The following is a 25120-nucleotide window of genomic DNA, read 5'->3' on the forward strand; positions in this document are numbered from 1 at the left end:
TACCGACCACTGTGCAGTAGGCTTTATGTACTACCATGGAAATGACCGACGCTCTGTTTAGGGTGTGAGCGATGCGCAAGCCATCCGCCGGGCTTCCGTTGGCTACTGACGCACCAAAAGAGGGAGAGATGCCCCCATCCAGAAGCAGCATCTTATCAGAATACCGATAGGGTTCTCCATTATGTTAACCCGACCAGACCAAGACGATTAATGCTACTGGTGATCGGGTGCCCTAATTCACGTATATATAACAGTTCAGATATCTCCTGTTATATATAACTGTTCGGCAGATATCTGCTGTGATAAGTAATTACGTGACGTGAATTATCTCATTATTGGGATTAACAAATATTTTAAGATTTTTAAAGTCTTATCAAATATAATCCTGAAATTTAAGATTCTAAAGATACTAAGACATTTTTTTTTGTCCAAGACACGTCACAGCTGATGCCATACGTCAGATCAAAATCCGTACCAAAACGTTGCTCGACACGTCTCGTCTCGAGAATCCCGAGACAACGTAACCCTCAAGACACGACAAGTCAAAATCCATATCAAGAAACTGTTTAGCATGTCCACCACGCCAACCCGCGTATGATCAACTTGCTCATGGGCCAAAGTCGGGTATCACCCGACGAAAGTTTTTTTTGCAAGAAAACGATCACCCCCAAGCCACGAGCGTCTTAACCCGAAAATCGTCATCCAATGAACGAGGGTGAGCTATCACCTATCCCGGGAACGGAGAAACACAGCTCGACGCAAATGACGCTCGAAGACTTCGTTCTGTGCACCGATCTCAAAGATGTCAATCTTATTAACAACACGAATATTAAATAATGATGCACGCAAATCAAACATTAGAAGCGTTTCGTACGCATAAACATGAGATTGTAATCCGCCAGCACAATTAACACTGGCCATTTCAGCAATCAAAGAAATGGATCGCTTAGCACGAGACTAATCAATCTGCTCCACATCAAATGTAAGATTGTTGAATTCATCAATCAAATTCATCAATCAAGTTCAAAAGCGGATGGTTAAAATAACTCAAAATGATTCAAGACAAGGACTGCTCACAACATCAAAGTTTTTTAGTAGGATCTTCTAGTCAAATAAATAAATCATCATCGTCATCAGGAAGAGGTTGCGCAGCAGCTGCAGCCAACTCCGCTTCATGTCTGGAACAAACAAATAGCAAGTTAGATGGATGATCCATGTTATCATATACATTCAATAGCTTCATTGTCAAGTGGCATAAGGAAGAGATGGACACAGTGGGGACTTGAACTTGCTATGAATACATAAGTGCTGAAAATTGGCTTAGATGTTAACGGCAGTTCTCGGTGATAAGGTGACAGAGTTAACGGCATTGGATATGGGTCATGATATGCATACATTAATAAGATTGATGATTAGGTAAAAAAAGACAAACAGCAATCATATACTACACAAGGATAAGGTCATTTGACTATACGTAAGATATGGTATAAAATAGATCTTAACAATTTTTAGGCAATTATATATGCAATTTAAAGTTCCGACAACTACAAAGCATTTTAGAATGCTCAATACAAATTGTACTCAGATAAACAATTTAATGACAGAAATTCATCTCATCGTTGATCAAAAGTACAACATGCATTAAAATGGTCATCTTGGTAAGTGCCCCTTTAAGATACCCCTCAAGTCTCCAAAAAAAAAGAAAGAAATTTAGATTGACTATTCAAAAACCAAACATGTGAACGAATATATGTGACTGACTCATATCCAGAAAGTGACAACCAGTAACAAATCCGATAAACATGTAATTAAGATTTCAAAAAGTGATTTGAGTCATAATAAAATAATCAACTGCACTTACTGTTGCTGTGCGACAAGGTCAATCTGGACTTCTGGAGGCGCAAGAGCAGGTGATTCGACAAAGTGAAGGTTTTGGTCCCTGCAAATGAATTTGTCATCAGTTTTACCTTATAGAGATATCTCAATGTAATCCTTACACCATAATAACATGCATTTACCCAGCAAGTTTTCTAGCAAGATAAAGGAAGGGCTTCTCAAAGTTGTAATTGCTCTTTGCCGAAATCTCATAATATTGAAGGTTCTTCTTCCTGTGGAATGTAACTTGCTTTGCTTTAACCTGCCTGTTCTTCACATCAACCTTGTTTCCACAGAGAACAATAGGAATATTCTCACAGACCCTGGTTTTTGAGACAAATAGGATAGTTACACATTTTAAATTGTAAGTGACAAGAATTTTGTGCTCATTTAGTTCAAAGTGTCTTGTCAAAAGACCTGCATAGATCCCGGTGCCATGTCGGGACATTTTTGTATGTTAACCTGGCGGTGACATCGAACATGATAATAGCACATTGACCATGAATGCTGTCGACAAATGAATTGTAGCAGTCAAATAAAGACAAAAATAATCCATGCAATAACAATTACTGCAAATCATTAATGTGACTAATCATATTGGCAGCCAAAAGGTGACAAACAATTTTGTGTAATCCTCAAACAATAACAGAAAATATGATCTTAAATTTATAAAAAAAAATCCAATTAGCAACCTTGCCACACCACAATACATCATCTTAAATGAGAGGACACAGTTTCCATAATCCAAAAACTTACTAGTCAGACACCCATAAAATATTGCATCACAACATTTTCTGCTCTATCTCATTGGTTATTCACATTGTAGCTTGTATTACAACATATTTAGTTCTATTTGACCACTTATGATCCTTAGCATTATGATCAATTCCCATAACAAATCCAAAACATTCATATTTCCAATGCATCTACTAATCTGGATTGCACAAGAGCAATAATGTAAGAGATCTCAAATAATTTTGCAATCACATCCAAATAAACAAGACCAAGTGCCGCATTTTAAGTTGTTACAATGTAACATCTATGTAGTTTCAAATGTAATTAGCCTTCTTCTCATGCAAAAATTCTCTTCTTATTCTTGACTATTTATAGACCAAGACACAGGGTAACTTGAATGCCCAACTATTGCCTTCTCAAAATCATGGTACCTATTCATTAATCTTTAAAGTTCTACATTAACAATTTATTTTTCCTCCATCTGAAATAGATTTTAGAAGAAAGGAGTCCACAAAAAGTTGAGGAAAATGATGTTTCTCCAAAACACACATTATAACTATCTAGCACAAATAACTGAGCTTCCAAATAGTCAGATAAGCAACAGTACTATTTGTAAGTCTTTGTATCGGCTAATGAACCTGAATTGGGTACAATGTGAGCTAAGTTAACAGATTAGGAAGTAATTTAGCATTCAAAGTGGGCTAACTAATAAAAGAATTACCACAAGATCTGTCATTTAGAAAATAGAAACAGCAACAGGTGCAATACATCTATTGACTAGAAAGCACATCCGTGAACACATTACGATCAAACTAAAAATAGAAGGGCCCACGACATACTAGTATCCATCCCTGAGACCACCAAATTTCTCTTGGCCAGCTGTGTCCCAGCAATAGAATCTGATCTTCCCACAGTTTGTAAAGAAATCCAACGGATGGACCTCAACACCAATGGTAGCTAAAAAAATCCAAGACAATTTTATCCATAATCAGCAACAAAAAAAAAAAAGAAATGTCTGAAGATTTGCCATGATACTCACGCTCATACTTCTTCTCGAATTCACCAGTAAGATGCCTCTTCACAAAGGTAGTTTTCCCTGTACATAGCATAAGCAAAGCATAGGATTAAGTGCAAAAGCAGAGATATAAGAATTAATTTCTTCTTTTGCACTTAAGATCACTGTTAAGGGAAGCGAAAACTATGAATCAAAAAGAACGTTTATTTGTTGCATTACTATAACAAATGGGAGAGATAGATTCCTGCCAATTCTCAAGCCCCAGTTTATAATCTGATCAATGTTATGCACAGTGATTAACTAATAGCGAATACCAAAAAATACATCAAATTTAACAGGCATTGATAACAACAGGATTAACAATAAATTCCAGCCACGTCCCTCGAAAAAGACAAAAAAAAAAAATCAGGAATTTCATGCATAAAAATATTTTAAAAAAGAACACGGCAAATTTGTTCCGATATGTCTATGCGATTGATTAAAGCAGAAAGACCATCATTTCTAGCAATGAGAATAAGTACAAAGAAACTCATTTGTGCTCAATAAATCAAAAGTCAAAGGGTTAAATATATAAAAGGAGACGAAGAACAGGAAATTGCACCAGTTCCTCCATCACCAACGAGAACGAGTTTAAAGCTCGGGTAATCGACAGTTTGCTGGTTCGGCAATGCCTGAAAATGATAGCAGAGATCAGAAAGGCAAACATATACCCCACAGGTCTCCAGCTAATAGAAGAATAACAGAGGAAACGGATCTGAAACCCACCATAAGAACACTTCTAAAAGGGGAAGTACGAGAACGAAAGCGAAATGTGGAGAACGGACGTATATAAATTTCAACAGCGACGCCAAACCCTAAACGGTTCACAGATTTCCGTTTCCCACCCCATTCGGCTTCATTTGAACGCGACTCTCTCGGCCGTCGGATTCTTTGATCGCGCCGCTTTGATGAAAAAGTATTTAATCCGAGCGACGTACGTCCGCGTCTTCTTGTCTTCTCTTTCCTTTTCCAAAGACGGTCGCGTCCACGTGCGTTTATCTCGATGATTTCAAAAAATGGGTCACCTGTGATCACGGAGGTTGCGTTCGAACACGAATCTTAACTCGTTCTCATTGTACAGATCTTAACTTGTTTCCGGGGCGAGTTACCGAACTGTTCTGCGTTGGATGTGATCCACGTTAGCCGATTTTTGAGATTCACGAATAACTTGATTCACTGACATAAGATTCGTGCTTGAGGCCATTGTTTCTGAAGGGGAGGGTTTCGGATCCTCTTTTGTACGTTCGGTGTGATCCGCGTCCGCGGTTCTTCGAGATTCACGAAAGAGTAAATAACTTATTGACGGATTTAAGATTCGTGCCAGAACCAAGCGTGCTCTCCCATCACGGAAGGTTCTTCGTTACCCTGTGTGCCTTGTTGTGGCTGAGACAGCTCCCGGTGTACCCCATAAGAGCCCCCGATTAAACAGATCTGGAAAACGACGGCGATACGTGGCTTACAGCCGAGCGGCGGCGTAGACAGGCGGAGGCGAGGAGACGGTCCCTGCTGAGCCACTCCTTCCCTTCCTCCTAATCTCTCACGCTTCGCCAGCGGCGGCGGACGATCTCACGTCCTATTGTAACACCTATCGGGGCTCTTTTCTTGAATTCTCATTGTATCAACCCACCAGCTGTCAATTCACACGGCAGCAGCATCTTTATAAACGTATGGTTTTTTGGCTTCTGATGATCCATCAAAAGTCGATACAGTTTGAATAGACAATTTCTCTACGATGCCTAGGAAATGAATACGTTTTATCTCCCTGTGAAGTCAACCGCTCAGTTTGACATCTTTGGGCTTTGGCTGGCTGTAGTCCGAGGAGAAGCAAATCTAGAAGTCGCAGCAGTTCGTGGCGACAGATTTACTTGTTCGAGAGCACGGCACTGAAGCTCGGATGGATAGTCCCTCACGCAGGCGATCCGCGGCCCTGTCCCGGTTGCCCACTTGAAAGATAGCTGCTTCCCCAGCTGACACGACGTCAGCCCTTTCTTTGAGTTGATCCTTCGAAGGATCAGCTCCGACGGTATGGATGTTTCTTCCTCCTTTTGTTGTGCGGCGTCAGAGAAGTCTCGTTCGCATCCTTCAGGTTTTTCTTCCTCCGAACTGATACTCTTTGACTCTCTCGGGTTATTTGTCTCCTCGCCTGCTTCTTCTTCGGTGTCCCTGAGGACTCCCTTGCGCTGCCGGTCGTCATTCGAAGAGCCAGTTCTTGCATCGTTGCTTATCTCTCCAGGAGATGCATGAGACAATTGTTCTTCAGGTTGAGGGTCGATGGTGATGTCATCAGGCAAGTTTATGTCAGAATAGCTGCTTCTGTGACCTCTCCAGGGCAAATCATCGCCTTCGGTGGGACTTCTCTGTAGCAAAAAGATGTGGTTCCAAGGTATCATACTGGAATCTTAAAAGGGAACAATCTCACTGTGATCGACGAGTGATGTGCTCACCCTAACGTCAGTTAGATCGATGCCGATTTCTTGAAGAAAGCTCATGAACTCCTTGAAATTCTCTTCTGTGGGTCGGTAGTGCCCGCTGTGAGGCCACACGGCCTGCCAAATGCTATGAAATGAGCATACTCGTAGACAGATATGACTTCAACAAAGTTCAAATTGTCCTACCGAATCATCTTCGTACCTTAAGAACCCCATTCTCCACTACTAATCTTCCTGCAGCAGACGTAGCTCCTCCAGCGAGAAAACTAGAATGCTGAAATGTGCCTCTTTTCTTCTGCAGTAGCGAATAGATGATACATTAGGCTACTCAAAAAGACAGCAAAATTTAATCTTTTGGTATAGTATGGAAGGATGAGGATGTTTACCTGACCAACGTATAGATTCTTTGATGTGCTTAAAACAAAGATCCACTTTGAATCTTTGGGAACCTCAGAAGTGTGCAGAAGTACACTGCTCAGCTTGTAAATGAACTTCCCATCCTTGACTACAACTTCATAGGCCTCTCTTTCTCTCTGAAATGTATCACAATATTTTGTTTCATATGCTACATTCCGCATAAATTTCATGGAAGAAGCATTTATAGTGCTTACGGGTCCAAGATACTTTATGCACTGCTGCTGAAGCTTTAATCTCGTGCACTTTGATTCAAGATTGATCTCCTTTCCTTCTCCCACATCAAGCCTGATGAGTCAGAAATGGTGACTTCTCGATGAGCTATTATTAGAAGCCATCAAGGAAACGGGACTCTGCAAACGCACCAGTAGAAGAAGGGCTGCCTGCTTTCACTGTGGAGCCAATAGTCATAGTAGAAATGGAGATTGTGGCCATAGCGATGTCGAGGATCAATCTGTTGATTGCCAATAAACCGACAAATATGACAAATGGAGATTGGAGAGAGATATGAATCTTGGATCTACCAGACTTACCGCTTCTAGCCAATGTTGCAAGGCAAGTTTTTGAGCTTTTTGGTCCTTTGATAACCCCTTGCCAACCTGCAAATCAAGCATGGGTGAATGCTCGACATCACACGATCGGAAGACAGTCACGGCATTGGTAGTTTGATTGCAGAGAGAAGCAATTTACCTTGGCAGCTCTGGTTCTTGCTCTCGACCATCGAGAAACAGCTGATTCTTCTTTCTCAATGTCGAAAAACGACACAGAACTCAGCTTGAGCAGTGCAAAGTCTATCAATTTCCACCTAGTTAAAGCAAGTAGGGGAAAGGAAAACATATTAGTTGTCTGAGCTAAACGAAGATCAGATACGTATGCTATATGTCATACCATTGCTGCTCTACGATGACAGCACAATCTGCAAGCTGCCTTCTTGTACGAAAGCTTTTGTAGACTTTCTGCAACTTCACAGCAGCTTCATGCTTCGGCCTGTCCTTCAAAACAGTAAACCTTGAAAGTGCAGGCGCATTTGAACTTTTCGAGTTGTCGTCTTCGGTCGTAGGATTCACTAGCGAGATCATCGTTTCAAAGTGGTAAGGGCGCATCTGCCTTGTGTTGTTGAAGCTCAGGGATCCTTTGACTACTAACTTGCCCGGCTTCAGAGTTTTGACCGTGGAATGATTGGCATCTCGACCCTTGAAGCTCAAAGACCTCAGGGCTGGCCTCACATTGTCATTGAGAATGGCTTTTGAGCTTTCATCCTTGGCATCATCATCAACTTCTGGGAACGAAAATGATATTGGCATGTCGAGTTGGAACAGAGTAATTACCTATCAATTTTCTTCCTGCACAGCAATGATTGAAAGACACATCCGGTCAAGATCACCGTAGATCGATGAAAGCTCAAACTAATTTCAACAAAGAATGAGTCAAATAAGTAGATGTACATGAGTGAAGCTCCTGTAGATCAATGAAGTCACAAGAGAAAAGACATCTCCTTCATTTATAAAAACATCAGCTTGCAATCGGTAAATCTCAGATCCAAAAGATGAGGATTTGGATTCAGGAACAAGAGAAACGATGAAGGAGTACAAGTCCTGCTAAAAACAAAAAAATTACTTGAAACGACAGAACATGCACCGCAACCACAACTTTGCCTCTTCTGCCTGCCGGAAGCCCACAAATGCTTGATATATATACATATAGAGAGAGAGAGAGAGAGAGAGAGACAGAGACAAGAACACAGAGCGATGGAATTTGAGGTGACATGCTTATATAGGTAAGGGAGGTGACGGTGGGATGACAGGAAAGAAATCCATAGTTCCTGCCACATGTACCAAGAATCCAACCGTGGACGCACTTGTTTTGTTTCTTTCGAGGACGGAGAAAAGCTGATGACTTTTTCTAAGGTTGACTCTTCTCACTCGACTTTTTTGACTCGTTCTCGAGGAAGGGAGGAGGGCGAACGATCGCAACATGCATGGATATTTTGAGGCAATTCATATGAATTATTTAGCCCGCAGTTTGCTTGAGATCGGTTTCCTCCCCAAAAGATTATGTCTCACCGTCAGTAATTCAAACATCTAAAGGGGCACTAAGTCAACCGTGGCTGAAACTGTTGTCCTGATATGATATGACACCTCCGAGCCAACTCGCCTGCTCAGCCATTTACGTGTCTCTCTGACCCGCTTCGCACATTGTTTAGGCACGCACGAGACAGAGGGAGCTCAATAAAAATGGAGGCATCAACTGCACCACCGTCACGTCCAACTGTCCTCCCACACCGCATGGCCCAGTGTTGGAACATAAGACGGCCATGCGACCGACACGAAGGAAGGTGGCTCTCACCTTCGCCGTGGAACTCAAAAGCGCGGGAGATGGGGCGTCCATGGACGTAGATAAAAGTGTGTGTGCCGGCTTGTCGGACGTCCATTGGACGAAGGCAGAACATAAGATACACCACCAGCATTTATCAATTGTATGATGTCGCTTTTCCGTCGAAGACGTCTGTATCATATGGTCTCAGGCATCGACCGATCCGAGCTGCTCTTCCTTTTGTTTATTGGGACAGTGAGTTCTCGGCGAGAGAAGTACACAGCGTTTCTTGTATCGGTGCTCAAGTCGATGAAACTCCGCTGCATGCGACGGTGTATCCTCTTCGAGTCAGCCAATCACCTGCATTAGAGCGTCTTGCGCGATTCCGATCATATGAGACGAACTGGTTGTGCTAACAGGAAGCATCGTGGGATGAAGGATCATAAACATTTGTACGATTTAAGATTTTTATTCCAAATAAATCAGATAATTAGCGTAATATTGTCCACAAAATATTTTGTGGACAATAGAGTAATAAAAATGATAATAATAATAATTATTAGTGTTATTATTATTGAGCTTATTTTTGGATGGGTAGAATAATCTTAATGACTTAAAATAAAGTTAAAAAGATGTTACGAAGTATTCTTTCAAACTTTAATAACATACCTATGTCTCTAAATATTTAGATCCCCAGTGGCTCATCTTTTGATGAGTTTAAACATTAGCTAAAATTGCAATCATGCTAATGATCAAAACGATGAAGATCAACCGTACAAGTAAATATATTTAAATTACATATAAATGCTCGAACTTTTATAATTTATATATTTTTGGTAATATATCATGATGATATGTACTTTTTCTATCAAATGTTTTTCTCGTGAGTGTCATGACCTGAGTTTTATGGGTTAACTGACCTATCAACTTCGTTTGATTAAAATTACTGATCAAAATGCTTAAGCTGAAGTTAACATAGTACATTCATCGTGCTTATATAAGTCAATTATAATCATTGTCCATTTCCAATGTGAGATTAAGTGGGGTGTTACAGGTTTACTCCATTAATAGCTAAGCAAATCGAATATTCACTTATAACGATAAATATTTCTAATTATTTTGACCATAAACAAATAAAAATAATAAAAATTTATATTTCTTTCACATACTACGATAAAAATTAATGATCATTTTGAATGACCATCACTGAAAGTAAAAGCATACTTCTGTATAAAAAAAATATTTGGAAGGGAAAAAAAAGATATTTAGCTATAATAAAAGCTTTTTCTTTAGCAAACTTGGTTTCCAAAAAGTTTTTTATTTCATCATAATATGTATTTTTTTTCTATCACATGACCTCGAAATTTATACCAGAATCCGAAGCTTATAATTTTTAAAAGTGTATTTAAAAAATAAGCAAGAATTCAAATTTCAGCGAAAATAAAAAGAATTTTTTATTGTATGTTTGGTGTTTCAAAATTATTACTTATAGATTTAAGTAGTATGCCAATGGGATATATGTACATGGGTGTATACTTATAAGCCATCGATTATATATATTGACATATGTGCAATGCTCTCAACGAGGATAAGTTTTCAAAGAATCATAGTTAGACAAAAATTATTATGAATGAACGAAAATATAAAAAAAAATCATAAAACCAAGAAATAAGAAAAGATAAGTTATTGAAAACTTTGAGCCATCAAAAAAATACAATGACGATTTCAATCTCATAATAGGTTACTTATTTATCCATTATAGTTATAACAAAAAAACAACACAATCAATCCTTTTTTTTTTGAAGTAAATATCATCTTAAGTAAATCATAAAAAAATAAATTAAACATATTTGAGTAATTTTTCGTTATAGTATAAAGCCTATTAGTTGTATATAATCCATCCGATTTATACAGATTATTCAAAAATTGGCTGAACCAATCGGTTCATTCTGCTTTTAATTTGGACACAACTTGGACCGGCCGCTCCGGACCAATTACTAGTCCACTATTTGGTCCGATTCTTGTAGCCCGTTCGATTCATCGGCGAAGACTGCACTTGGGAGCCTCCAATCTAATGGTTTCACGTCATCTCGATCCATATCGTTCATCGATCGAGATCATCAAGTTCAATCACATCCGTCAGAGCGCATTTGAACGGCTGATAGGCGGTCTTGAGGGCATTTTCGGTAAATGAGACCCACCACCACCTGTATATAAGCATCGCTAAGAAGACCTAACGACGCATTCTCTCGCCCGGCTTAGGGTTTCTTCTGCGCGTCTCTTCCACCCAAGCTTCTCCGCCGCCGTCGCCGCCATGGGTCGTATGCACAGTCGCGGGTAATCCCCATTCTCCATGCCGCATCTCGCCCTGGTTGATGTTTTTCGATTTCTTTTTTTGTGTGCTGGGATCGTCAATCTCCGTGATGTGGACTGCAGAAAGGGTATATCCTCATCGGCGCTGCCGTACAAGAGGACTCCGCCGAGTTGGCTCAAGATCTCTGCTGCAGAAGTGAGCCATCTCCTCCTTGTTCTTTCCTTCTATCGGAGTGTCTTATGTTGAAGCGTGTTGATGTGCTTGATCTCTCTTAGGTGGAGGAAAGCATCTGCAAGTTTTCTAAGAAGGGGCTGACTCCGTCGCAGATTGGTGTTATTCTTCGTGACTCTCATGGCATCGCCCAGGTCAAGAGTGTCACCGGGAACAAGATCCTCCGGATCCTCAAGGCCCACGGTACTGTTATTAGTTTCCTAAGCCGCGATGCTTTTTTAATTTCTTTTTCTTATGCATATTCTGTGTTTGGTGCTGTCATGAATCGTTTGTCTTTTATCACTTTTGATTTTTGGTATGTGGTTGATGAAGGTCTTCAACCGGGGATTCCGGAAGATCTGTATTTTCTGATTAAGAAGGCTGTGGCAATCAGGAAGCACTTGGAGAGAAACAAGAAGGACAAGGATTCCAAGTTCAGGCTGATCCTGGTGGAGAGCAGGATCCACCGCCTGACCCGATACTACAAGAGGACCAAGCAGGTTCCTGCAACCTATAAATAGTGAGTTACTTTACTACCCTTCTTGTTGGCTTCCTTTCTTATTAGCTAAACTTCAGTATTCCATTGAATGGAATTAAGTTTAACGTTTTACACTTGATTTCGATCTTTATATCTGTACCCAAATGTAAGGTGCCGAATATCTCTTTGAAGTTGTGGTCCTTAGGTCACCGCACAAGCGTAACAAGTAGCACTCTCAATGCATGAAATGATTTTTTTCTCTATCGATTAGGATTTCTGAATTTTGTAATACTGGAATTGGACAAAGTTAGATAGGTTATTTATTAATATTTTATCAACTTTAATGCTGGAAGTTAAGTCATTGGGTTTTTTAAAATCAAATCATGATATTTGATGTGTGGTTACTCTCATTTTTAATGGATATTTTAGGCATTGATCATTGGAAACCTTTTAGCATGTTTAAACACTTGTCTTTTTTTATATTTTATTGTCAAATCCGTGTCTTTTGTCCATAAGTGGATGATGAAATTATTTAGTAGTTGCCATTAGATCCCTTGGTGAGGTGTTAACTATTTTGAATGGGTCATCGAGACATATGAATTGTTGTTATGTAGTCTCTTTTTGCATCAGCTCTTATTGTTTGTTAGGTAGTGTACTGACAGATTGACAAATTCTGAAAGCCCTGTCTGCTTCAATCTTTAGCTTGATAGGTAAGTAACATTTTTTTTGTGGAAAGAATGATAGGTAGAGATTAGGCATAGAATTTTTTTTTCAGCGAAAGAAGGCATAAGAATTTTATCATGCATTTTGACAATAGGGGATTGCATGCATTAAAGTTTTATCAGTCAGTATAACCATTAAACCTGCCTAGTAATCGAATGTGTCAAAATTTTGATGTTCTCGGATCCTTTTTTTTATTTTAATGGTACGTGGACTCTGCGTACTGCTAACCCTAGCGCACGACAAGCAACTGGCTGTCATATTAGTCTTCATTTGTTCGGTTATTTGGAACATAAAATGACATGAGATTGTAGGTTTTCATGTTATTTTCAGAATATAATTGTAGTAGTTTGCTTTTCCTGTGATGTGCTCTTCACAGTGTCTGTTCTTGATCCAATGTATTTGTAACTTTTATGTTTTAAGATATTCTTGGCTACATATTATACTTATGTAATTTAGGATTGAGTTGATGCTTCTAATAGAAATTTATTTTAGGCTGATGGTGTTTGATTTATAGACATACTGTCATTTTACTGTTTTCAATATTTAATGCAATATTTCTCCTTGTGTGCTTCATGTGTCCAATCACTAGTATGATTTTCATGTACTATCCTGACTTTAATTAAATCAAGAAACTTGGACTTGTTGGTTATGGACAATTATCCACACAACCCCATGTCAACACCCAGTAGAAGGATGAGTAGAAAAATGTACAAGAAGAAAGCAAGGGGCAGGGATTCAAGAGGGATAATAAGAAAAGAGGTGCAACGAGGATGAGATGAGGGATGAGTAATGAAACTATATCCAGTTACTGATATTTCACTGGATGTGGCTTTCCATGCACCACGCTTGATTGGTACTGATCCCATTTTTCACCTTTGACAAATCTTCTTGTCAATTTACCAATGATAATGGGGAAGGGAGTGAGGGGATATATGAAGGATAACTTTTACCTAGTTATTGATGAATGTATTGGTAAGTTGATTCTCAAGAATCTGTCTTTTTTATTAGTTTTCTTATTTTTTCCTGCTGGCTCTGGTTGGGCAGAATCACTTAATTCCTATCTCATACGCCAAGAAAATGATGATATCTGACTTGTTAGCCTCACTTGGTCAACATTCATCTTCAATGTGGGTTGGTGATGTTAGCTGTTAATTGGCGCATCCTGTTCATCTTTCTATCTGAAGATTGTCCTCACATTCTATTAAGTTGATCAATCAATTTTTTTAATGTATTTTAATCTGCATATCTTTGCAAATCCAAGCTTGGGGATTGAAAAATATGGGCACCTGCCAACACATTGTTTAGATTTCTGCTGCCACTTGAGAAACATAGATCATGCAGCTTGGTACAAATTATTTTTTTAATTATAGTTGACTGTTGAGGCCAGTCAGTCCATTTGCATTGCCATCCATACAAATGGTTGCGGGTCCATATGAACGGAGTATGACGTGGAAACACACACCATCTAGTAAATATTCAGTCTTTGTCAATATATGACATGACATGGAATTTTGGGTATTACAATTATGATTTTTAGGGTGGATACAGTTCCACTTGTAAGGTGAGGGTTCATTGTCTTAAATATTTGATATGTTTTATTGATAACAAGTTTTGGAATATTGTTCTTGTGTACTTATATTTTGTATTTGGATCATAGTTCTCAATAATGGCTTGTGCTAACTCCGTTTTGGAATCATTTCTAACTTCAAATGTTCTGGTTTTAATGGCTGTCTCGCTGCTTTTGCAGTGTCTCCGGATCTGCTGCTGAAACTATGGTGGCTTAGGACCTGACCATGTTCAGGTTACCAGCGGTCAATAGGCTGATGGGCCCAAAAGCTTATTGAAGAAGTAAAATATAGTTTAGTATGAACCTTTGAAATTATCTTTTTGATGGAACTATTTGCTTGTGTTTCAGCTAGCTGGACAATGTGCTTTTCAGATGATTACTTTGTGTTCTTTTAAACTTGTGGCATCAGGGTTTGTAATGAGGACAATTTTTGCATCACCAGCCAGCTATCTTTCATGCATGTTTTGTCTGAATTCAAAATTTTTATCCTTTGAATTTCAGATTGAGTTGTAGCCGGGTGGGGGTGGTAGAGGACTTAATCCTCATCTATATTTCCACAAACTTCGTCCTCGTGCTTGTGCTAATTCCGCTGGAAGAGCGATGTAGGTTGTACTTTGTTTTTCGGTTTAATTAATAGATTATGAAGTTAGATAATCTTTAATATTTTTGATATTTGATATTTATATTTTTAAAAAAATTGAATTGATATTTATATAGTTATGAAAAGAAAGTATTTATGTTTATTTATTTTAGTGATATTAGTTTTATTGATAAAAATATAAAAATAAATGATAAAAGGATAATTATAACGTTTGATGATAAATGTCGTCGGTGATTGTGTACGATAATGTTGTTGGTGTTAATACTGACGTAATTGGTCATCTAGTTTGGTCATATTTGAATGATGTCACTTGTCTCTACCAAGAGCATGGTGTCAATCTTATCGTTGCTTGTCTCGAAATTGAAAGGGTCACTCGACTAGAGGTAGTGTCGAAATTGATGCGGTAGGAGCTTCGATAACCCCAGCTTCGGTTTGAGGCTGAGATTTGCCTAACAAACCAGCGACGAGGTGACCACCATCTTCGCTGTAGACGTTGCAATGGCTACCGCCATCTATGTCAATGTCGACATAGTTGTCACTCAACAACTATATTAGTGTCGCCGCAGATGCAGAGCAGTGCGTGACGGGTGACGATGAGATTGGCGACACACTCTTCGTGGAGGCGGGCGGCGTCTTGGTGAGAGCGGACCTTATCATCATCGAAGGTGGACAGTCAGCGTCAATGCAAACGACATCATCGTTCACCACCACCATCGTCGTTTGTCATCGAATATTAAAATTATCTTTTTATCATTTATTTTCATCATTAAAACTAATATCGTTCAAGTAAATGAAACTAGATATTTCATTTTCATAATTATAGAAATATCAATATAACTTTTTAAAGTATAAAGATTAAAACATTAAAGATAGCTTACTACAGGGGATAATATATAATTAGCTGCTTCTTTGCTTGCTTGGTTGTTATCGTGTCCATGTTGCGATTGCACATATTAGACTATTAACACATCTTGCGGACACAAGCCTACTTTCTGATTTTGATCGAGTAAATTGTGTAACGTGATCTTCTACTCTTAATGAGCACTTCATGCCACATTTGTTGGTTTCTCCGGAGATCACCTTATGTTGGACATCTCTATAGATCAAATACAATTTTCTGTCACTAGAAACGAAAGGTTGTATTGATCATATATGAACTTAACACAGGCTAAGCTAAAAGCACATGCTCCGACACCCGACGCACAATGAACTTACAAAGGATCAAACTGAAAGCACACGAAAAGGAAAGAGAACAGGCAAATTTGTGCTGCATGCAGTTGATTCATCGGCGCACAGAGCACACTGCAGTCAGCAAGGACGGTCACAGCCCCCTAGCGAGCATCTGGTTGTAGTTCTCGATGGACTGCAGGCGCTGCAGGTGGAGGTCCTCCCTGAATCGCCTGATGAATGCATCGGCTACCTCGTTGATGTCCTCCTCCTCCTCCACTGCCAGGCGCTTTGCTCTCCTCGCCTTGAGCTCAGCCACACGCGGCTGTTGTCCGGCGTCTCCTCTTCCAGGGAACAAGGCAGCGGCGGAGGGTTTGTTTCTGCTGCTGCTGCCTTTGCTGGACGTGGGTCTGCGATCTTCAGGTGCCGATGCTATTCTGGCATCGACGACAACAGAGGTGGTCTTCGAGTTGCCTCCCATGGTCCGAAGCTTCCCGACAATTTGGAGACCGATCTCTTCCTCCTCGAAGCTTTCGGTGGCTTGGACGTCGGCCCTGGAGATGCAGACGTCTGCTGCCTGTCGGTCGAGATGGAAACCGGAAGCTCGATGATGATGGATTCGACTCGACCATTCTGGTCTTATTTATAATGCTGGACGCCGAAAGCGATGACTTGTCAAGGCGCGTAGGTCGATTCTCCGTAACGTAAGAAGAACTTCTTCCGCCGTGGCCCGCGGCGGCTTCCTTTCGAGCAAGTGTGGGTACCGCGTTCGGAGCAGAACAAGGCCTTACCAATCCCCTCATCGACCACCACCCACGCCCACCTGCCTTGTGACTGCACGCAGAGATGGGATCCGTTCAGGTGTGAGTTTGGGACGTGCAAGAAATGTTTGCTGCACGCCAACGTGAAACACGGAGTCGAGTCAATCGTGGTGGACGGTCGGCGGCGACGGAAGCGCGAGAGTGGTTGAGATCATAAAGGCGATGCCATTCGTGCGTGGACCATCCTCTTTGGTGCATGGGCGGCCCCTTTGCCTACCACCTGCTTGCTTCATATTATATTGCTCGATCATGTTCGCCATGCGATGCAGTAACCTCCCTCTCCATTTTACTTTCTACTGTCGCCGTCACCCGATGCGATGGGTCCCGTCGCAGTATCCCTCGAAGTTGGGCTTTTGGCAGACCGGCCAAGATCCGGCCCATCACGGCAGTCCAGTGGCCGATTACGCACGTTAATTACGCAGCCGACACACGTTGGGCCCCGCACAAGTCCGCCGACGGCGCAAATATCACCAATTGGCGTCCTCCGGTCCGTTGAGCTTAGGATAACGCAGCTTCATCATATTTAATCCGGAGGATGTGAAGTCCATCCTTTCATCTCACAGGAGAGCGATGGATGGGGTCACTGCAGTCCGTATCTTATGCCCCACCACTGGAAGGAAAAATGGAGGTGCCCTCAGCATGCTGAGCCTGCGGAAATCTCGAGGACGAACAAGTCGAGAAACTTGCATGCGCAAAGCTGCTGGTTGCTGCAGGAGATGGGTGCAAGTATGATGACCCTCTTGGACCATAAACTTCCGTACCGACCGGTGAAGCAGCCACAGAAATGGACAAAATCCTCTTCAGATGTATCCAAATTCCAATGCTTCTTCTTCCTTCGGTAAAATAGAGAAGTGAATAAACTCACTGCAGTCGAGTAGAGTCGAGAGAGCCCAATTAGGTGTAGTCTGAGATGAGCAAAAGTCAATGATCATCGCTGTTTTTTGCTTTGTTTTCATCTCACCGAGAATCCAATGTCAGATTGATGGAAGACGGACAGCTCATGAAAGGCGTGTAAGGTACGGTGTCGTGGATTCTTCGCTAGTCTACTCTTTTTCTTTCTTGGATTTTTGTGCTGGTGGAAAAGACATTGCATGATTGAGCTCATCGAGTATCTTCGAACGATCCGAGATGCTTCTTCGTGATGTCACCCTGTCGACTCGCCCGTTCTCCTTCCCCCCCGAAACATCGAGCTCTTACAGGTTATTTTCCTATAAATCGAGCTTCATTTTCTTTCAGGAGTTGCATCTTTTTCCGAAGATTTCTGTTTAGGTACTTGAGAATCTTGGAATGGGAGGGATTCGAGGTAACTACTGTCGGTAATCGAAGCAGAGCAATAATGTTTCCTGGTGGATCCAAGCTTTAAGCGCTAGATCGTGAGATTTGCTGCGACACGAACGTAGATTCGGAAGGCTCAGGATGTTTGATGGGAGCGTGGCATTGTCATACAGCGCTGTGAACTTTCCTATCCACGTCGTGGAGGAGCTGAACAAGCACCGGATCCATTTTAGATCTCGGCCGTCTTCTACCTCTTCTCTTGCTCCGAAACCAGCCTCTACATCGTCCACCTCTGGGAAGCCTGAGCCGGTTTCGTCTCCTTCGGGGAATGGGTACAACGGTCCTTTCTTGGACTTGTCTAACACTGTGGGTGTCCTGGGTGGGGTTTCAGCTGCTTCCACCCTCAGGTTCTTGGAGAAGCTCGTCCAATGGAGCTCCTCGGATGGGCAGGAGACTCCCCCCTTTGTCGTTTGCAATAACCCTGTGCTGAACCGAGAGCTCGCTCTGCATCAGAGCGGTTGGGACTGCTGCACGCAATCTGCTGGTTCTATTGTCGTGGAGAATCTCCGTCGGGAGAGGGTCTTCCTGGAGAGGGCTGGAGCTCGTTGCATCGCTATGCCGTGCCACGTCGCGCACGCTTGGCGCGATGAGATCGCCGAGGGGTGCTCTGTGCCACTCCTCGACGCCGGTGACTGTGTCGCCAAGGAACTGAAAGCAGCAAACCTGAAGCCGGTTGAAATGGGAAGCAACGCTCGCATAGGAATTCTTGCCATGGACGCATTAATCGTGGCTCGGCTGTATCAGCAAAAACTCGAAAACCAGGTAAGCCATTGCTACACGATTGCCATCGAAAGATGAAGAGATGTACAAACCAGAAATGATGCTTCTGTGTCCCATGGCATACGCAGATGACATGAGCAGTTACATTCTCCTTCTCTTGGATGTTCTTGAGGCTACCACACTGTTATCTTAAACATGACCTTGTGCAGGGTTTCGAGGTGCTGCTACCCGACAAAGCAACCATGGAGCACATTGTCATCCCTGCAAGGGAGGCATTCGACAGGGAAGACATGGAAGGTGCAAGAAATCTGTTGAGGATATCGATTCAAGTTCTTCTGGTGAGGGCTGTCAGTAGCATTATTCTTGTCTCTGATTACATGCATGGACTCTTACCCGCGGACGACCCACTGCTGGGGAAATGTGTTGACCCCATGGATGCTTTGGTCAGAGCCACTGTACTCTGGGCTACATCAACCGAAGAAGACAAACAGTAAGTGCAGATGATACAAGTGTCTTCGGAAGTGCATTGTGCATATAGAATGCCAGTTTATGATATGGCCTGTTAGCACAATAAACATAAGATATTGCTTCAGATTGTAACTGCAAAATATGCTATTAAATTATGCACTAGTAAACATATATGTGATTTTTGTTTGTCAAACTACAACAATGCAGTCAGAAAGAGATGAACAGATGCACTGTTTATGTGTATTAATTTGGTTTGATTGTTTCTTAATTGGCATGCATTATGTCAGCTTACTTACTTTCCACAGTGATATATATATATATATATATATATATACACACAAACACGGCGCCCGATCCGATCGAGTCCAAATCAATAACCATGCCCCGACGCCCCAATACCAAACCCGTCGCTCGGAAACTACCATCGTCTCGCCGCCGGAGTCACCGCTTTGGTCAGTCGTTCTCGCCGCCACCGACGTAGCTGCTTCCCTTGGCGGCGGTAATACCACTATAGCTCGGTCACTGTTTCCTTCTGCCCTATCTCCGACCCCCGAAGTCATCTTGATTGAAATGAGTTGAATACAGATGGAGGTTCTTTTGTGAAAAACATGCACACGATCGATTTCTGTTCTTTTAATCTGTTAATTCAGAAAGCAAAATCACTCTTTCTCTCTCTCAAAAGCTGGTAAATCTGTGTTCGTAGTAGGCGTCTAATCGACAATCTACTTGCAGACATAATGCACAAACAGGGTACAGAAGAATCTAACACGGACGAGCATACAATGGAGGAAAAGCTTTCAAGCTTAGACTCGCTGAATGATGAGAGATTAGATAGCAAATCGACACCGGAGCCAGCTGAGATTATTGGACTGTTTGTATGAAAGGGATGAAAAGGTTTCGTTTTCCTTTGCTTTCATTGTTACCTGTTCATTAAACCAGCCAGAATCTCTTTCCGATATCCATTTATTCTACCAACCAATATAGAATCCTGTAAGAGTAAACATTAAGATCTCAAATAGAAAAAGGTTTAAGGGGCAGTATGTCAAAGAATACTGAAAGGTAGAGAGAATGTTGGTTGAAGTTTTGTAAGAAGAAACCGAGTTTCTTTGAGCTTTTGTGCTTAGTAGATGAAAACCATCGAGAGGAGGAAAGGAGCTAAAGTGGCTTCTACAAAAAGCAAGGATGGCAAGTTCTCTGGGTTCCAATTTTTCCATGCGAGGTGGAAAACCTAAAACCAGGTAGTAATAAGACAACCATGTCCGGTGGCTCATAAAATCTTACACAAAGATGATTGGAGAACCGACGTATGTTGAGAAAGTTCTCTACATATCTTCCTGGGGTGGTTCAAGAACATCTGCATGACATCTAAAATGAAGATAAAAAGGGAAAAAAAAATTCATCTCCTGATCATTCTGTTAAACCAAAAGATAGGGCAAAAGAAGAAAAACCAACGAAATCTCATAGCTTCCATTTTGCATCACATATTGCTTCTTCGTGGAATATGTAAGGCAGATTGGTAAGAAAATAGGTTGTATCAATTGGTCCATTATTGATTTTAGATCTAATATACCACCACAACGAATGATCTCAGTTGTGAAACGGTATCAATATTTTGACACAACAATCTTTGAGTAACAAAATCTACCTTGACTCAGCCATTATGGAAGACGCTCAGTGTTTGTGAATCTTTACACCGTGGTCGAGGAGTCTGCGCATCTCGATCTGAGCCCGGATGTATAAGGTTGCCCATGCGAAGACTTGGGTGGCAGAAGTGAGCGTCGGGTCAGGTTGATTCATGGGCCTCATCACCACCTGCTTCATTGCCGAGGTTAGGAGGGAGATTTTTCGATTCAACCGCTCTAAAGTTTAAGTTAGAGTTGAGTGGAATAAGAGAGAGTTGAGTGTTCGAAGTCTCCTATGTTAGTCGGAGACGTGGTTTTTATACCTGCAAAGAGATGGCCGATTGGGAGGATGACTTGTACCTTATGGATGAACACCGGTCGACTCATACGGGTTGACATCGGGCGGTGCCGTTTCGAGTCTTACGGAATGGCTCCGTGGTGTTCGACGTCGACTTGTACGTCGCTGAACAAGATGGCTTATTTCGTATGAAATGGGTGCCGATCGACCTGTATGGGTCCTCGCTGTGCAGCACTGTCATCTCTCCGCAATATAAATTCTTTATACCAGGTAATCATGAATTCTCTTCTTTTATGGTTATGTCATATTTATACTCTAACATCGTATTTATACTCTCAACGAGGACGTGCAGGAATGCTATGAGTAAGTACCATAGCGTACAAAGTAACCCAGATTACTTTTCGTTACTAACATGCACACATACACGCACTGTTCTCTTCTGGAAACAAGTTATGCATGTAGGTAGATGCACCTCAATGCGTGGTTACTCAACCATAGAACGAAGCAACAAATAGACATTTTGCTGGCCTTTCTAGTGCAGACTTGTTTTTGATCTAAACATGCCCGAGACATGGATATATTTCTCGGAAAGGCCACTTGTTGGAATCGTATCTATCGAGTATTCTTCTTCAAGCTTCCACATAGAATTGCATGACATCAACCACCTCCCCATCCTACATAGACGCATTCCATTCCCTTGCTAATATTTATATTAAAAGTATCTATTAGCTGGCAGATGATCTGATCAGATGCTGCCCACGTAGCACACAAAAAAAGAGGTGTACGACGAATCCACCCTCTATCGTACACTGAAAACGATTACGGACAAAAGTAATTAGACTCTGTTCGTTCATTCATTCGTAGAAAGGAAGATAATGTACACCAAACAAGCTGATAAGCCACTCCGAGGCCAAAGAGAGACAAGGCTATCACAAGACACACTCGACTCTCACGCACGGCACATATCGCCGCGACGAGCACCTGAGCACATACGAATACTGGGTGAGTTAGGTGTACTTTCTATAACCGCGCCTCGATGCGATCGCAGGACGCACACGGCACGTCCCGGCGTCAAGCGCGAGACCCATCGAGCCGCAGCCTCGCGGTGAGCCACTTGCTGACGGCATCCATTTCCTCCGGAATCGTATAGTGTTCGAGTCTGCATTGTTCCGAATCGCTCGCTAAGCTAAGCTAAGCTAAGCAAAGCAAAGCATGATAGTTGGCCTAAGGTCGAGAAACTGCGGCAGAAACATACCCATTGTAGGCCTTAAACGTGAGATTTCGAAACCCCGACATCCTCAACGTCTCCGCAGACCTTTCTCCCTGTTTATAGGGAACCACTCCGTCCCCTGCCATAACCAGCGCAAGAACAAAACAGAGAAGCTCAACGCTCCTTGGATCAAATAAAAAATCCAACAATCTCGACGAGGTAAATGCTACGTACGGTACCTGTTCCATGACAGAGCAAAAGTGGCAAGGAGGCAGCTCGCCTTGCAGCTTCCTGTGAGCTTTCCACCTTGGTCTTCAAGCTCCTGGATGAAGAACGACCAAGCACTCTTATTATGCCTCCGATTCACGCACAGCAATAATAATAAAGAAGAAATAGATCCAAGGATTGCGTTGACTCGCGATGGAACAGACCTGGAACAGGGAAGCCAGCCGCTGAGACCAACGACTGCACTGAGGTTTATGGGATATCGGCCTCCATTTCCGTACCTTCCGTGTGCGAAGCAAGAAGCAGAATACAAGGCGGTCGCGGCACCCATACTGAACCCACCGATTCCAAGTTTTACTGTACCGATCGGAGGGAGGAAGGAATCAATCCCAGTCGAGTCAGTATACTTAACCAGCATTACAACGACGCTAACATCAAAAGCTATACCGTCAGCTGGCTCAGACGACAAAAGATTTGCGATGTGTGCTGCTGAAGCTTCCAATCCATCGGCATCATCAGGGCCATCCTGTGAAGGGTCCGCAACGTCGAACCCTGCGTGGAACACAACAGAGGAGGGCATATAAGATCGGTCAAGATGGAGTAATGCTAAGCAAATCATGGGGAGTTACATGCAGTGCATGGAAATCCACCGAAAAGAGCCACAGGTCGAGTAGGAGCAGTGGGGCATATCCACTTAATCTGCAATGGCACACATTCGTGTTGGAATTAGCTACCGAAACCATCTCACAGAACTACCAAGTTACCAGTAGACAGGGAGGATAAATGCATCGAAATCCAAAGGAACCACAAGGAACAAGGATGCCAATGATTAACGAGTGATTACACCATGTTTACACATCTTACATTTGGCAGAGGAAGAGTTTCCAGGAGCTGGTACCAGCTGCAAAAGAGAAGAAGAAGAAGTAGTAGTAGTAGAAGGTGAATTCATGCAGGTAGTGGAATTGTTATTTGCGTAAGAACTGCATTGACAGCCTACAGTTTCAATGTAATTAGACACATCATTGTAGCTTCCACAATAATCAACCGAAAACACTAAATCTAATGATACCTATGTTCCTCAAGAACACATCTCCCCATGAAAAAGGAAATAACAAGACAATTGCCAAATATAGCAGTAGAGAACTGCATGATGTTGTTTTCTATGCTAATCGGAATGGTTCTTCCCAAGGTTTGGTTGGACTCCCATGCACTTTAGCCATCAAAACGTGAAGCAGAAAGCAGCACAATCTCAAAGAATCACAATGATTAATTGAGGCGATTAACTTGTTATTTCTTATTCGTGAATGTGATCCATAAACAATGAAAACCTCGAATAAACTATTCGGTTGAGAATGACAAGAGCATTTGTTTGGTGTGGGAATTTTGCATGGATTTGACAGGGGCTAAAGAGTTGTTCCCTCCCGACTGTTAATACTGCATTGACATTCGCCACTTGTTCCATTCCCTGTCTTTCCTTTACGCCATAAATGAGAATACAGAGATGACATCTTAGGTAAAGCAATACTAGGAATATGTGCAGGGAAGGCACCAGAATATAACCATTGTAATCATTTTATATCGACAAGGGAATAAATCCTATCTATGGCTGCGTTCCCAAAAAGTGCCTTGTAATTTGCATTTGATGCAGCCAAAAGAAGAGCAGCAGCTCGTACCTTGCGCCATTGTCTCCTAAACCGTGAAGCCAGACGATGGTGGCCCGATGTCTGCCCTTGGGCCGGACAACATAAGTCCTCCCGTAGTCGACATGCCTCCTGGTCGCAGACCTCGAACCTGCATTCGATGCGCACGCGTTATGCACGTGGAAGAGAACATGGACGAGGCTGCGGAGCGAGACAACGCAGAGGGGAAGGAGGCCGACCGGAGGCATACGAGCTGCCGCCGCGGTACATTTGGATCACCACCCACCCTGTGCCGGGAGTGCCGGTGATGCTGCAACAGGCTCCGCTGCAGTGAGGAGTCGCCCGATTAACCTCTATTTATAACGGTGCGTGGCTGGTGGAATGGTAGAGGAAGGAAACCAAGGAATCCGCATCCCACCACAGTGCCTGCCTTTCACTGCGCAGCTGTTCTTTCGGAAAGGCCTATAGACCGGGGTAGAAAGAGGGACAAGCAGCATAGCAGAAAGGTCAGTGAAGCTTTCTTTGTTGCAGGCAGAGAATCTGTGGGTATGCAGGATTTGCTCCCGGGAATCAATGCTTCCGAGACGGAAGTGGAGGAGGAACCAGCAGCATATCTTTCTTTGTACAATAATATAACCCATCGAGTAACTCTTCCCGGATCGGTTGTGTTTCCTACAAGAGTAGTATCGAACACTTGTCTCCAGATAAAACGATCTCTACCGTGAACTCTAGCTTGTGCTTTTACCGAGCCATCAGAGGTTTTCGTTGATTGCAGAGGAGAGAATCAAATGAAGTAACACAAGGGCAAAGAAATGGGGTGAGTGCGGCGTGCTTTCCTAGTTCCAAGTGCTTACATGACAATGACCCGAAGAAGATAGGCATGTAAGGATGCCTCTGTCGT

At 42.2% G+C, this 25120-nt stretch overlaps 5 protein-coding genes across 7 annotated transcripts; 2 read left to right on the forward strand and 3 right to left on the reverse strand.

Moving 5' to 3' along the window:
- Positions 1-853: 853 nt before the first annotated feature.
- LOC135675641 (GTP-binding nuclear protein Ran-3-like) lies at positions 854-4588 on the reverse strand. Its single transcript, XM_065185992.1, has 8 exons — positions 4391-4588; positions 4227-4296; positions 3650-3706; positions 3450-3567; positions 2293-2382; positions 2019-2198; positions 1862-1939; positions 854-1178 (listed from the first exon to the last, which is right to left on the reverse strand). The coding sequence occupies exons 1-8, from the start codon at positions 4391-4393 to the stop codon at positions 1109-1111; spliced, it is 666 nt and encodes a 221-aa protein (XP_065042064.1). The 5' UTR covers positions 4394-4588; the 3' UTR covers positions 854-1108.
- Positions 4589-5336: 748 nt separating this feature from the next.
- On the reverse strand, positions 5337-8218 carry LOC135677622 (IQ domain-containing protein IQM2-like). Its single transcript, XM_065189986.1, has 10 exons — positions 7953-8218; positions 7396-7850; positions 7198-7312; positions 7041-7106; positions 6873-6961; positions 6705-6795; positions 6480-6626; positions 6296-6388; positions 6109-6210; positions 5337-6021 (listed from the first exon to the last, which is right to left on the reverse strand). Exons 2-10 carry the CDS (start codon positions 7809-7811, stop codon positions 5443-5445), a joined length of 1698 nt encoding a protein of 565 aa, XP_065046058.1. The 5' UTR covers positions 7812-7850; positions 7953-8218; the 3' UTR covers positions 5337-5442.
- A 2803-nt stretch (positions 8219-11021) lies between these two features.
- LOC135675642 (small ribosomal subunit protein uS15-like) lies at positions 11022-14572 on the forward strand. Of its 2 annotated transcripts, XM_065185993.1 has the most exons (5): positions 11022-11157; positions 11257-11329; positions 11410-11548; positions 11678-11864; positions 14293-14572. In XM_065185993.1, exons 1-5 carry the CDS (start codon positions 11135-11137, stop codon positions 14327-14329), a joined length of 459 nt encoding a protein of 152 aa, XP_065042065.1. In that variant the 5' UTR covers positions 11022-11134; the 3' UTR covers positions 14330-14572. The 2 variants fall into 2 exon arrangements, with proteins under 2 accessions (XP_065042065.1, XP_065042066.1); XM_065185994.1 differs by lacking the exon at positions 14293-14572 and having other exon boundaries at positions 11678-11865.
- Positions 14573-17297: 2725 nt separating this feature from the next.
- LOC135583649 (uncharacterized) lies at positions 17298-19492 on the forward strand. Of its 2 annotated transcripts, XM_065185997.1 has the most exons (3): positions 17298-17900; positions 17971-18798; positions 18966-19492. In XM_065185997.1, the coding sequence occupies exons 2-3, from the start codon at positions 18118-18120 to the stop codon at positions 19248-19250; spliced, it is 966 nt and encodes a 321-aa protein (XP_065042069.1). In that variant the 5' UTR covers positions 17298-17900; positions 17971-18117; the 3' UTR covers positions 19251-19492. The 2 variants fall into 2 exon arrangements, with proteins under 2 accessions (XP_065042069.1, XP_065042068.1); XM_065185996.1 differs by having other exon boundaries at positions 17298-18798.
- A 2487-nt stretch (positions 19493-21979) lies between these two features.
- On the reverse strand, positions 21980-24677 carry LOC135677623 (uncharacterized). The gene is made up of 9 exons (XM_065189987.1): positions 24459-24677; positions 24253-24370; positions 23444-23480; positions 23209-23278; positions 23027-23131; positions 22786-22936; positions 22594-22676; positions 22400-22493; positions 21980-22303 (listed from the first exon to the last, which is right to left on the reverse strand). The coding sequence occupies exons 1-9, from the start codon at positions 24487-24489 to the stop codon at positions 22216-22218; spliced, it is 777 nt and encodes a 258-aa protein (XP_065046059.1). The 5' UTR covers positions 24490-24677; the 3' UTR covers positions 21980-22215.
- Positions 24678-25120: the final 443 nt, after the last annotated feature.

This window comes from Musa acuminata, chromosome BXJ1-6, assembly GCF_036884655.1.
Source record: "Musa acuminata AAA Group cultivar baxijiao chromosome BXJ1-6, Cavendish_Baxijiao_AAA, whole genome shotgun sequence".
Taxonomy (NCBI): Eukaryota; Viridiplantae; Streptophyta; class Magnoliopsida; order Zingiberales; family Musaceae; genus Musa; species Musa acuminata.

What these genes read in the sequence shown, in the direction of transcription:
- LOC135583649 (XM_065185996.1), top strand. Translation starts at nt 18,118, where the DNA reads ATGTTTGATGGGAGCGTGGCATTGTCATACAGCGCTGTGAACTTTCCT. An exon ending in AGCAAAAACTCGAAAACCAG is followed by an intron (nt 18,799 to 18,965) that starts GTAAGCCATTGC and finishes GACCTTGTGCAG; the next exon opens with GGTTTCGAGGTGCTGCTACC.
- LOC135677622 (XM_065189986.1), bottom strand. Translation starts at nt 7,811, where the DNA reads ATGCCAATATCATTTTCGTTCCCAGAAGTTGATGATGATGCCAAGGAT. An exon ending in TGCAACATTGGCTAGAAGCG is followed by an intron (nt 6,962 to 7,040) that starts GTAAGTCTGGTA and finishes GGCAATCAACAG; the next exon opens with ATTGATCCTCGACATCGCTA. An exon ending in AGAATCTATACGTTGGTCAG is followed by an intron (nt 6,389 to 6,479) that starts GTAAACATCCTC and finishes TCGCTACTGCAG; the next exon opens with AAGAAAAGAGGCACATTTCA.
- LOC135675641 (XM_065185992.1), bottom strand. An exon ending in GGTCTCAGGGATGGATACTA is followed by an intron (nt 2,383 to 3,449) that starts GTATGTCGTGGG and finishes ATTTGTCGACAG; the next exon opens with CATTCATGGTCAATGTGCTA. An exon ending in CTTGCTAGAAAACTTGCTGG is followed by an intron (nt 1,940 to 2,018) that starts GTAAATGCATGT and finishes ATTCATTTGCAG; the next exon opens with GGACCAAAACCTTCACTTTG.
- LOC135675642 (XM_065185993.1), top strand. Translation starts at nt 11,135, where the DNA reads ATGGGTCGTATGCACAGTCGCGG. An exon ending in GGTCGTATGCACAGTCGCGG is followed by an intron (nt 11,158 to 11,256) that starts GTAATCCCCATT and finishes TGTGGACTGCAG; the next exon opens with AAAGGGTATATCCTCATCGG. An exon ending in TCAAGATCTCTGCTGCAGAA is followed by an intron (nt 11,330 to 11,409) that starts GTGAGCCATCTC and finishes GATCTCTCTTAG; the next exon opens with GTGGAGGAAAGCATCTGCAA.
- LOC135677623 (XM_065189987.1), bottom strand. Translation starts at nt 24,489, where the DNA reads ATGTACCGCGGCGGCAGCTCGTATGCCTCCG. An exon ending in AAACTCTTCCTCTGCCAAAT is followed by an intron (nt 23,279 to 23,443) that starts GTAAGATGTGTA and finishes GTGCCATTGCAG; the next exon opens with ATTAAGTGGATATGCCCCAC. An exon ending in ACGTTTAAGGCCTACAATGG is followed by an intron (nt 22,304 to 22,399) that starts GTATGTTTCTGC and finishes GGAACAATGCAG; the next exon opens with ACTCGAACACTATACGATTC.